The sequence below is a fragment of the Epinephelus moara genome, chromosome 2 (genome assembly GCF_006386435.1).
Source record: "Epinephelus moara isolate mb chromosome 2, YSFRI_EMoa_1.0, whole genome shotgun sequence".
Taxonomy (NCBI): domain Eukaryota; kingdom Metazoa; phylum Chordata; class Actinopteri; order Perciformes; family Serranidae; genus Epinephelus; species Epinephelus moara.
Genome location: NC_065507.1, coordinates 44819744 through 44832199, shown reverse-complemented (window position 1 = coordinate 44832199; position 12456 = coordinate 44819744). Strand labels below are relative to the sequence as shown.

The window sequence follows — 12456 nt, the reverse complement described above, 5'->3', positions numbered from 1 at the left end:
GACAGTTTGTGAATTCTGTAAAACACATATCTATTAGCACAGCAATTGTGGACACCGTGGATGTCCTTCAGGCAATACTCACTACATTTCCAGGCAGGCTGTCAGGCTGTTCATCTGTGTCCTGTTACAAATATATTTTCTATGAGCACCACATCACTGACTTCTTATACATTAAGGATTAAATTATCTCCACAAGACTGGCAGGTTACCTCAAACCTTCTAGAGTCCAGAGAAAGTGTCTCCTCATCTGCTGCATCCCCTGCTGCAGATGTGCCTTCACCCTGCCACATTAAATAGAATTTGTATTGACCTAATGTAAACTTGCAAGACATGTCAAGCAAATGCGTCTAATGAATAACACTCACCGGATCATCTTCCGGTGGCTCCAGAAGGGTCAGTGTGTCACCTGACACTGCAAGACAATCCAAAGTCAGACAGTCCACATAACACCAATGGTTGATTAATGAATGAATAAAATGACTGATTCCATGTACAGTATACTGGAATAATGTACCTTGTATAAAGAGGGCGGTTTCTGTGGGTGGGACAGAGTCTGTAGCTGCCCCCCCCCCCCCGTATTCCCTCCATCATCGGCCTGCCTCGGTTCTGATCCAGGGTGAGCTCTTCCGCTGGTGTGAAATCAGCAATTGGTTCCCGAGTAATATTATATCCACTGCTCAGCAATTGGTTCCCGAGTAATATTATATCCACTGCTCACCTTTAAGGTGAAGTGTACAACTGTTCATTTGTGGATGGAACTTTAATTGTAATTATAGCTGCAGCGCAGCGATGGGTCGGGTCCGCGCATTTTTAGGCAATTCTGAGCAACAAGCAGAAAAACTGGAAGACATCTAGGAATTTAGCAACACAATCTGCCTTTTGCATCAGCTGAGGCTTGAACTCACAACCTCTGAGACTAAAAATCAATTTCTATCTCACTGAGCTAATTAGTCAGTGACAATTCATGCGTAGCTTCAAAAATTGACTAAGCCAGACGTGCAGGTTTAGCAGCCGTCCATGAATTGACTAAGCCAGACGTGCAGGTTTAGCAGCCGTCCATGCATGGTAAAGCAGATTTCAAACCACTGTAAAAAATTCAGTTATTGAAACAAAAATCTGAAAATACACATATTGCATCTAGACAGCATGGAGATGTTGGTAATTTATTTTAACAATGATTTATTGGCTCCATAAGTGAAAAACTGATCTTTAAAATTGCCATTTTTACATTGACTCACATCATCTACCATGACTCCTGAATTTTGTCATTTTCATGAACACTGAAGATTTATTTAGCAAGAATTTGCATGTATATGTTTACAGTACCGTGTACAGTCAAACATTTTGATGCACTGTAGGCTCAATTTTTGATAAATCAAAAATCTGAGAAACATAGTTTTTGTAGGACAGTCTGAAGATGCTCTGTAGCAAGTTTGGTGTCAATTGAGCAAAAATTGTGGAAGGAGATAGGTTTAAGAAGTTTTACAGTTTTTGAAAAAAAAACAGAGTGATGAACTTCATAATTTTTAATAGGTTATGTACAAAAGTTTCTTAAGTATTGGGGCTACAGTTTGATGAAAGTTGTTAAGTTGTAGCACGTATGGTTGATTTGTTATGAATTTTCAAAGTTTTGAAATTTGGACGCTTGCTGTAGTGCCACCATCAGGACTATTGGCTTGAGTTTACAGCTGAGGATATCTGGCATGAGACTGGACCTTTGTGCAAAGTTTGGTGAGTTTTCACCCATGGGAAGTATGATTTCCTCGGAATACCTTGGATTACTGGCAGCTTAGCTGCCCGGACCCTAATTATGACAGATTCATTTGCGCAGCAAGTGTATATTTTTAGATTACTTACGCAATCAGTTGGTCTGCAATTGTTTGCCACACACTCTCTCTGCTTTATTATCGCTGCAGTGTTTCCTTTCTTCATGATTATATGTTTTACCTCTTCATAAGTGTCCATGATGAGACGCTGCTCACTGGGTGAGAAGTATGCGGCACGCATCCTCTCCATTGCTGCATCGGTGAATCTGTGATCGATCTCGGGGTCCATTTAAGAAAGCCAAGGACGCGCACTTATCCGAATGAGTCACACCTGGCTTGACAAAGCCGCGCCTCCTCAGCCTGGCTTGGCGTTCGAACAACCAATTAAGCCAGGATGGACTTAGGGGAATTTGTCCAGCCTCGCTTTTCCACTTATCCTGGATTGGTTAATTCTACTTTCCAGCAACAGGCCCCTGCGCTACCCTGACTAAAACGTACTTACACAAGGCGCTGCAAAAAATTAGGCCAATAGAATCATTAAAGATCAAAACCACCCAGAAAGCGGCCTTTTCTCCCTATTGAGGTCGAGAAGAGGGTACCATTTCAGCAGGCAGCACTGAGAGGCTCAGGAGGAGCTTCTACCCTCTGGACACAAGAATCCTTATGAGACCCTGTCTAAAGGCTTTGCACATTGAGTCCATTTGTTTGGTATGTGTTTTTTAAATCCGTCATCCAAAACCAAAAAACATTACACAGAGAAACCTTGCACGCTGAGTTTGATGCATTTACTGTTGTTTTACTGTGAGAAAAACTGCAATACAAGATAAAATGAAAAAAGGACATTGCTTCTCTTGGAGTTACCTATCTGGCTGTCACCACTCTCCCCATGTGTATTGTGTGACCTGTTCCTCTATCTTGTCACAGATGTGTTCCACCACCACATTTTCCTCACCGCTTCTTACTCAAACAACTCTCTAAAGGCTTTTGACAGATGCAGTAAAAATGCAGAAAATCGAACTGTTCTGAAAACTCTGAAAAGATGGATGAAAATTTTGGAGTCAGTGCGCAAACGTGATTGACACAACGTGAGGTCATGTTAATTTTAGATGTGCAACAATTTCAGATGACACTGGATAGGAAACAGGAACTGGAACTGACAGATTATATATCACTGAAATGGTATTCATATGATTTCATGTGACAAACAAATTGATGGACTGATTGCTAGCTACTGTACATTTAAAAGGGAAGCTCATTTTAAAAGTTTTCCTAGATGATGATCGTATACTAACATCACAACCTAAGGCCATGTTTCCACTGGACACAGAAGCGCTGTGATATGACAACTGTCATGCGAGCATTCCACTGGCTGTTTATACCAGAGGAACGTTTCTCCAAGCCGGTCAGCAAGTGATCTGCTCCTCTGTTATTTTCTATTCACATATATAGCTCTGTCTCTGTCTGCTTGTGTGTGTGTGTGTGTGTGTGTGTGTGTGTGTGTGTGTGTGTCTCTCTCTCTCTCTTGCTCTCTGTTTAGACACATTTGACAAAATGTGGTATAAATAAGCATGGGGTGGATATTTTATCATTAATAAGAATCAGATCATTTATATCCTAAGTAATATATCCTTGACATAGTTCAGAATAGATTATTAGTGTGTTTTTTTTGCCAGATTCACTCACAGCTTGTGGAAAAAATAGACCAGAAACTGAAACTATATTGCAGATTATTGCAGACAGTAATACACTGACTCCCGAAAAGTACCTCATGTTATACAACCCCACTTCAAAAAATGGGAACGATCTCTTTAACAGCGGGGCCAATAGGAAAATCGTCACGCCCTGCAGCACTTCCGCATCCAGTGTAATCCCAGTGTAATGTGCGCAATTAGTGTGAATGTGTGTATACTGTGTGTATTTAATGTTGGCAGCCATCAGACCTTAAACAGCAGGCTCCACAGCATGCCTCTGCCCAAGTTGTCCACCACAACATCCAGCCAAGCTCCAAACCTGGAGCTCTGGCAAAGCCTCCTCGCCAGCCAGCCGTCCACTCCTGCACAGTAAACATTATCACATACTGCAGACAGAATGCTCATATCCTTTTGAAACTGGACACAACTACACTTTCAAGCAATACCCAAGATTCTGTATTCCAGCTTATGCAGTATCATTTTCAGCATTCCATTAGTAATACCTTTAATCTAAAATCAGGTTGTCTATTTGGTGAAGTCCATCTTTTATATGATATACAATGATAGGATGCAGCTTGATTAATTACATACAGTAGCATATATAGTCAATTTTCACTTGTGATAGAAGATAAAGCACAGGCGTAATGAATACATTTTAGAATGGCTCAATTCCATTTAAGTGACATTGAAAGCATACCACTGAATCTGCATATACATGATCAGAGCCCTAAATGGAAACCTAAATGATTTATGCTATCAGTTACAGCTATGAAAAACTCCTCAATACTACAGTGGTGGTCAACTGCTGTCTTTTTCAAAAAATAGTCCAGTCCTTAGCTGGTGTAAAACATTATCTACAAGCAGCGTAACATGTGTTTTAACAGAAGACATTTTGACTTGTTATAACAGGAAAAGTACAGTTGTTGCTATTAACATTAAGGACAGGCCTACTCTGTTTAAGTAAGCCATGACAGTGTGACAATAAGCCAGCATGCACAATACCAGGAAGTTGAAAATGAAGCAGCTGAATGGAATACAGCCATCATTCCTTTTCTTATTTACACCTGTGTTATGTATCAAAATGTCTCCTGTGGAAAAGGCCTGTAGCACAGGTGTAATAGCATTAATAATTATTGTGCCAGTACCTTAGTGCACACTCAAAGGAAAGGCAGGCCTTATTAATGTCATTATTAAAACCTACTCTTTCTGTACAAAAATGGTTATTGTACTGTAGACACGTTCAATACGACAGTGGTTGTTTATTTTGTACTGATGCCAAAATAAACGAGTATGGAGTTGGTACAAAATATGATCTAGCAGCATCACTTCAAGACTATCAGCATAAGAATGAAAATTCAAATCCTGTACCCACAGGTCAAACACAGTAAACAGATACTTTACCATCAAGTGCTATGAAGATTGAGTAAAGAGAAACAAATACTGCTGGTGTCTCAAAGGCAGCCCATGCCGCAAGTACAAGGCCAATTCTAATGTATCCTGAAAAAGACAAAAGCATAACTAATTAAAACAGCCGAGTGAAGGAACTCTTCAACTCAGTAACGGACATATAGCCTTGCACTTGTAAGCCTACTAGCACTGCCATGAGGGAATGTTCTTTATTACAGAAGGGGGATGGCTGGGTTCTGACTAATTTTTTTTTTCTTTTCTTTTTTTTTTACTTTGACCCTCCCCAAAGCTGGACTGGACTGACTGGAGGAAAATGCATGACCCTCCAATCATTATTAGATATTTAAAACTTACCCTTGATTTTTTGAAAGTTTAAAGTTAAAAGATGAAGATAATATCCTGGAGCTTGTTGTGCATGCTGGTTCATGAAAATAGCTTATTTTTGGCCAGACTTTAAATGAGACATATAGAACAAAGTTATTTTGATAGAATGTAACAATTTTAAGCTTAAATTTGGTTATGTGTTTTTTTTCTGATGGATGTGTTTATCACATGTGATGTGTCCAAGGATCATGGAAGAAAAAAAGACTTTTTTTTTTTTTTTACTGTTTCTGGCTTTGATAAATGGTGTAATTTTGGTGACCTTCCAAACCTGCGGGCAGGCATGTTTGAATCGCCCAAATTACACTATTTATGCCTTCCAAACCTGTCCACAGATTTTCTTTAAAAATCGGCGGAAAAATAAATAAAAAAATACAACCATTTAAAGCTGTATGCCCCTCCCCTACACCAGAATAAAAAAAACAAGTCCCTCCCCAGTGCTTAAAAATGTATCTGACATACCTCCACCTTTTTGCACCACCCTTCCCCCATCATAACTAACAGTCCCTTAGCCAAGGTCAGTTCAAATCAATTTCAACGTTTTTATCATCACAGTGCCTTTCAGCATCAATGTTCTGCGTGAAATCCTAGTTTAGTGACATTCGTCTAATTAACTAGGCTTGATTATAGTAAGATTCCAGCATAAATACACTATAATATTCTAGCAGCCTGGCTGATGTGTGTTTACAGTAGGCTAATGGCCAAGTTACCTGGGTACACAGCTGTCACGCCCCTGCACATAACACAAAATACAGTCTCTTAAAGTTTAATCGAATGTTTCTCACCAATAATATTCGGCCAGTACAGCAAAACATGGAGTCCCATCTCGAACGAAAAGATGACGCAACCTGCCGACTGGCTACCCATCAAACAAGCAGAAACGCCTTAGTCTTAACACCGCCATTGATGTATTCATGCTTTTATCACGGAAGTGTCCACGAGCTGGTGAAGTCGGCCAAAGTAGCGTTAAATGTAGTGTTCTGTGTGCGCTTTCACGCTGTTCACGCCAGCTTCGTGACGTAGGAAGCAGAGCGATTCACCCTTTGCGTCTGACGTCACGCTCTGCGCGCGTCAATGACGAGCGCCATGACGGACGGCGGAAGTAAAGCGCGAAAACTGGACGGTAAGCCAGCAAATCTCGTAGTTTGTAATTTTTCCTTCTCTCGTGGTGGAAAATATGGTGATTTCTTGCTGTGCGGTGGGCTGTGCCAACAGGCAAGGTTATAAAGCTAATTTAGCTTTTTATCGTGTTCCTCTTGATGCCGAGAGAAGACGGCGATGGGTAGCTGCAATCAATAGAAAGGACTGGCAGCCCTCAAAATACTCCCGGATTTGCAGCGAGCATTTCTTACAAGGTAAGATTCACGTATTTCCCAGTTATGTTTCCTATTTATATATTATATATAATGTCAGAGTAGGACTGTCAGTAGCCTTGGACCAAGACGTTCAATGCATGAACGTCTTGAAAACGACCCCCCTTTTTCCTGTGGGGGTTACGTGTCTAGAGAGATTTAGGCTAACGTTACGTCTCAAACGTTCAAATCAAACATGTAATGTACTCACCTCATAGCCACAGATGTTAGGAAACTTTCCGGAAAGTCAAACATGTAATGTACTCACCTCATAGCCACAGATGTTAGGAAATTTTCCGGAAAGTTTCCTAACATCTGTGGCTATGAGGTGAGTACATTACATGTTTGATTTGAACGTTTATGGAGACGTAAATCTCTCTAGACCCGTAACCCCCACAGGAAAAAGGGGGGTCGTTTTCAATGAACGTCTTGGTCCAAGGCTAGACTGTCAGTTTAGTCCACTTACTTATTCATCCAACGTCCTACATACAACCTAACGTCAGGAATAAATACTGATCTATGAAACAACAGTGTCAAGCGTGTGTATATAACACAAATGTTAGACAGTAAGTATTAATCATTAGATCAGGAGTCAGTAAACTTCCTAACAAAAGAGCAAACAAATATCTGGAGCTGCAAAACATACTTACACAGTTTATGAAGTCTAAATTAAACTTATAACATTACTAATGAGTCTAAATGAGCATTCATTCATATGTTTTCCTACATGTGGCTACTCTGCAGTGGGATATTGATGATGAACTTCGCATTTCTATTACAATAATACCACGTTTTGTTGCAATTATGAAATTATAGATAAAGAAAACTAATTTTTGTTTGAAAAGTGTAAACATGTAAAAGACGGAGACTATAAAAATCACCTTAGGCCCACAAATAATAAATAACAACAATAATAAATAAAAATGTGGAAAAAATGACCATTCATTTCATACATTTTTTTGTGAAAGCCACGGGGAGTAGATAGATAAACTAACCTTAGTGCAAAGAGAAAATTAATGATGTGTCAGGATAGTTGTCTAGCATATAACTTATCCTGACATATCATTAATTTCATCTATCTATCTATCTATCTATCTATCTGTATAGTGCACATGGTAATCACAGGCATTTATTTCAACACAATTGAATATCTAATTTTTTTTGTCTTTTACCAGGACAGAAGAGCGATGACCCTTTGTCACCTGACTATGTGCCATTGGTTTTTGCGCACACCAGTTCCCCTAAGAAGAGGCGAGCCCTGGGAACTCTACAGAAGTATGAAGTGAGAGAGGCCATGAAAAAAAAAAAAAGAGGAAGGAGTCATCCAAACATGAACCTGCCAGAGCACTCCTCAATCTCTCAGCTGAGAATGATGGGCCAGTGGTAGAAGAGGAGACTGAAGATGAGGCTAGTGTCAGTGATAATTCAAAATGTGATGCATGAGGCTAGTGTCAGTGATAATTCAAAATGTGATGCAATGTGCCAAACAGACCTGACTTCAGAGGAAATCGAAGCACTTCAATATGATTGTCAGCAACTCCAGGGCGAGACCTTTGCACTGAAAGAGAAGCTGAGGTCCTCAGACCTTCTTGAACAGTGTAGTTTTGAAAATAAAGACAAACTGAAAACTCTTACGGGACTACAGACTTTTCTAGTGTTTACGGCACTGCTTGATCTTGTAAAGCCAGCCCTCAAGGACACTGCACACATCACACCCTTTCAACAGCTACTCTTAACATTAATGAGACTCAGGCTCAACTTACCTGTTGCATTTTTATCTTATCTATTTTGTGTTCACTGCTCTACCATTTCCAGAGTTTTCACAAATGTGATTAATGCTCTAAATGAGATATTAGTACCTGTGTGTGTGTTATGGCCTGAGAGAGAGCACGTCCAAACATCTCTGCCAATGTGTTTCAGAAAAGCGTTCAAGCATTGCATGTCAGTAATAGACTGTTTTGAGTTAAACATTGAAAAACCAAAAGATTTAAAGGCAAGGGCACAGACATACTCCCAGTATAAATCTCACAACACCATGAAATACCTAATAGGTATTACCCCACAAGGAGTAATCTCCTTCATCTCCAAGGGCTGGGGTGGGCGGACAACGGATGCTCACATCACGGCAAACAGTGGATTTTTGGATCACCTTCTACCAGGAGACTTGGTCTTAGCTGACCGTGGCTTCACAATTCAGGACCAAGTTGGATTGTACTGTGCAAGGGTTGAAACTCCTGCCTTCACACGTGGCAAAAAACAGCTGGGCGCTGTTGAACTGGAAGACTCAAGAAAACTAGCAGCAGTCCGCATACACGTTGAGAGGGTCATTGGATGAGCCCGATCCAAGTATAAAATGTTGCAAGGACCTGTGCCGATCAGTCTTCTGATGACGTCAAGTGATGAAGCAGACTACACCACTCTGGATAAGATTGTCAGAGTGGCACGTGCCCTGACAAATCTGTGTCCCTCAGTGGTACCAATTGATTGACTGATCTGATGAAATTATTTGTTTATACTGTACATCTCTACAGTTGTCGTTGTGTTTAAATCAATTCATCTTCAACAAAGTGTAGAGGTATCAAAGTAAAACATCTTTATTTGAGTAAAAGTGTAAATAATTGTACTATGCACATAACAATGATATGTTGACGGATCTATTAAAAATCATCTCAAATGTATCAGAGTACTGTTTATATACATACACACAACACACATTTTAACCATATTAGATATTTCTGTATAAACACTTAGTGCTGGGGTAATTGCTTCGAAAATGTAGCTTACCATACTTCAACAACTTCATGAAAGGTAGTTCAGCTACACCTTAACTACTAACACATACTTTTTTATTTTTTTATTATTTTATTTGAATGTAGTTGAACTAACATCCAACCACCGCAAAACGTAGTAAAACTAGTTGAACTGCATCTAGTTAACTACTCCCCAACACTGTAAACATTTCAATTATCCAATCATTTTATAAGAACGAGTCCAGAGTGTTCGGAAGTTGAAACACAATGAAGGTGCTCTGTGGTGGGAACACAAAGATGCAAAAAGATGAACTAATTATTAAAAGTATTTCTATATGAAATAATAATATTCTACTTAGTGTCATTTTATTGTTCACCAGTTGTCTGTCCTACTCCTGCAATCCTTGTGGGTCTGTGGACTGTGTTATGTCTGTCAGTAATCTATCTGGGCAGGTGTATTTCTTGGCCAATAACTCAGGTAAAATGGCTGACCTATAGAAGGCCTCGACATTCTGCACTGCTTCTGTGAAAAAGTCAGCATCAGGCAAGATCCTCTGTAAGAAAAAATTGGATGCAGACCACACCATGAAGTCACAGTACTTTCGTCTGGTCACAAACAGCTGGGCTTGCACCTGGTAGTAGTACTGATGATCTCTGTTAAGTGCATGTGTACCGTCTGTTTTCAATGCAGAAATGCTTCTTTTCAGTAGCACTGAGGACTCCGGTGTCTTTGGCACAGTGTGGGTACTTGATTTCCAAAATACCATCATCACAACAGGTGCAGGTATCCACGCCATCTGGTGTTGCTCCAAGGTAGGGACGGGAGGGGTCGATGTGGAGACCCGGCATCACAAACACTCAGGTCCTGATGCTGTTGTGCACCCCAAGCTTCATACGCCTCTCTGGCTTTTTTCTCATGTTCACATCCCCATCTGTTAAATAGGAAATTCCTGTTATTATAAAGTTAGTGCAGCTCTTTTATACGTGTTATTATAAAGTTATTGCAGCTCTTTGAGTGCCCTTTACATTGGATTTCTTGTCCTTTCCCTAGCACTGTAAACTCTTCTGATGCCAGTGTCCAAAATTGGCCTTATCTTAATAGCAAATAATATTTTTTGTATCACATCGTATGATACTGAACTGCAGACTATTATTGTGATTTTGGGAATGTATAGATATGTATATCACATTGCTGCAATGAAAATACACATCCGAACTGTACAGCTGTTTAAAAGGCTGTACATGGAATATAATAGGAATATTTGGAATTAACAGGCAACATACACCTGGGAGGATACATAGATAAGGGCACTCAAAGAGATTGAGGGATGCACTCTTCTATCGTCTTTTGTAGCTTAATGTTGAGCATTTGTATTGACTGTGCAGTGTCACACATGCCTTGTTGCAACCGTTGTAAACCTGCATAGGTCAGGGTAACAGATCTGCCTAATAAGGGATTTGGAGGGATTTGTAGGGTCTGTCCTTGCAGCTGACTTGAACCTGGATGCTGTCACCCTACCAGCCCTCATCTCAAACCATAGCCTTGACTTTTCCTGTTCTCGTGTCTCTTCCTCAACTTTTACTGCCTACAACATTCAAAATTATAGAGCATTAATGGTATGACACTTTAATGTACATCATAGTTATTTGAGATGAAGAGGAACTAATACCTGCTCTGGTGTAACTTCCATTTCCTTGAATACCACATCACATTTTTTGACAAGGTCCAACACAGACAGCTTCCGGTTCTGAGCGCTGTACAACTCTGTCAGAGGCTGTGGTAGACCCAGAGACACCACCTTTGGTTGGAACTGGTGACAGTATTGTGGCAATATGCGTAAGAGTCCACTCTTCTCTGAAGGGTTTGGTGTTGCATTATCCAGATCCTTGTAGAATTTTTCTATGGCTGCTGTAGACACACCTACACATTTTCCAGATGGACCTGAATGGGATTTGTTATGTACACCGCAACGCTTTTTTGCAGGATTTGAGAAATCAATTCCTGATCCCTCCTCAAACAGAGCTTTACCCGCTTTCACAGGAGGAAGTCCCCACTGTCTGGGCCCGTCAGTGCAGCTTCTGTCTTCCAGATGTTTCACGGCGGAGTCTACTGCGTACAGCAGAGCTGTTATGTGGGAGCAGACCTCTCCAAGGCCTGCTTTACACGTACAGTGGCCGCACAAAACTGTCCCATCCTTCTTCATAGACACCCATGGTTTCAGTTGGGTTGCAGACAGAGCCTGACTATGATGAACCTGAAATTACAGAAAGTGGCATGGTTAATTATTTATATATGGGCGTGTGTATGTGATATGTTATAAGGATGAGGAAAACTTTATTATCCACAAGTGGAAAATTGTCTTTGGTTCCACCATAGACATGTCTTAAAAACATAAGAGCACGAAAGCACAAGACAAACATAACAAATGATAAAAGGTATTATTATTAATTGCTGCAGTTTAGCCTAATTTATTAAAATCCCCATTTCTTACTGGGGTCTGACACATTATGCACAAATTTATACATGTGAACTACATGATATTGCCACATAATAAAATTACCAGTATACAAAATATGTGACAGTACCTAACATTGTAGCATGATACAGCCATAACAAACTAAATCTCTAACGTTACATAACATCACAAAGTGCTCTACGTTAAACACAAATGTGCCAGGACCTGACAGTGATTTGATATCATAGGCAGATAAAATGTGTCATAATATTTTATCTTTAAATGTTCTTGTTCTTGTTATAAGAGGCAGATAAAATACATGTCAATACATGTCAACTTTCCAGGGGGTTTCGGATGTTTGTTCATGCAATGAACGTCTTCGTCCAAGGCTAGGACGCATGTACACGTTCATAGGCCTTTAAAAACATACGTATTATGAAATGTAGATAACATGATGACCGATGAAAGCTTACCTTTGCCATTATGAGGTACTTCCCCCCGCCGTGAGCGTAGCACCGCGTACAGGTGTTTCGGATTTACTCGCGACCCCGTTAACTGGCGACCTTCAGCCGAATGCGTCTGTGGTTGTCGTAGTGACAACAGCTGTTTTCAACCAGGAAGAGAACACGTAGCTGTCCTCGCGAAGGCCTCTT

At 40.3% G+C, this 12456-nt stretch overlaps 2 protein-coding genes and 2 long non-coding RNA genes across 7 annotated transcripts in view; 2 read left to right on the top strand and 2 right to left on the bottom strand.

The window, feature by feature from the left end:
- The window catches only part of si:ch1073-145m9.1 (uncharacterized), a 22995-nt gene extending 16725 nt beyond the window's left edge, over nt 1–6270 (bottom strand). For 2 of the 4 annotated variants that reach the window (XR_007570681.1, XR_007570679.1), the window contains exons 1-3: nt 6031–6269; nt 4859–4954; nt 3707–3819 (exon numbers count right to left, since the gene is read on the bottom strand). Coding sequence is in view for 2 of the 4 variants with exons in the window: in XM_050056500.1 (XP_049912457.1) it covers nt 3707–3819; nt 4859–4954; nt 6031–6112 (291 nt within the window). In the remaining 2 variants the exon portion in view is untranslated. Of the gene's footprint in view, nt 1–3706; nt 3820–4858; nt 4955–6030 lie in introns of all 4 variants that reach the window. The other 2 variants (XM_050056500.1, XM_050056509.1) reach the window with 2 other exon arrangements.
- LOC126397769 (uncharacterized) lies at nt 684–3342 on the top strand. Its single transcript, XR_007570713.1, has 2 exons — nt 684–1002; nt 1044–3342. It is a non-coding gene; the product is annotated as an uncharacterized LOC126397769 (long non-coding RNA).
- Nucleotides 6271–6331: 61 nt separating the features above from the next.
- Nucleotides 6332–8035, top strand: LOC126397694 (uncharacterized). The gene is made up of 2 exons (XR_007570690.1): nt 6332–6600; nt 7773–8035. It is a non-coding gene; the product is annotated as an uncharacterized LOC126397694 (long non-coding RNA).
- A 183-nt stretch (nt 8036–8218) lies between these two features.
- On the bottom strand, nt 8219–12449 carry LOC126397620 (uncharacterized). The gene is made up of 3 exons (XM_050056534.1): nt 12277–12449; nt 11018–11602; nt 8219–10279 (listed from the first exon to the last, which is right to left on the bottom strand). Exons 1-3 carry the CDS (start codon nt 12283–12285, stop codon nt 10268–10270), a joined length of 606 nt encoding a protein of 201 aa, XP_049912491.1. The 5' UTR covers nt 12286–12449; the 3' UTR covers nt 8219–10267.
- Nucleotides 12450–12456: the final 7 nt, after the last annotated feature.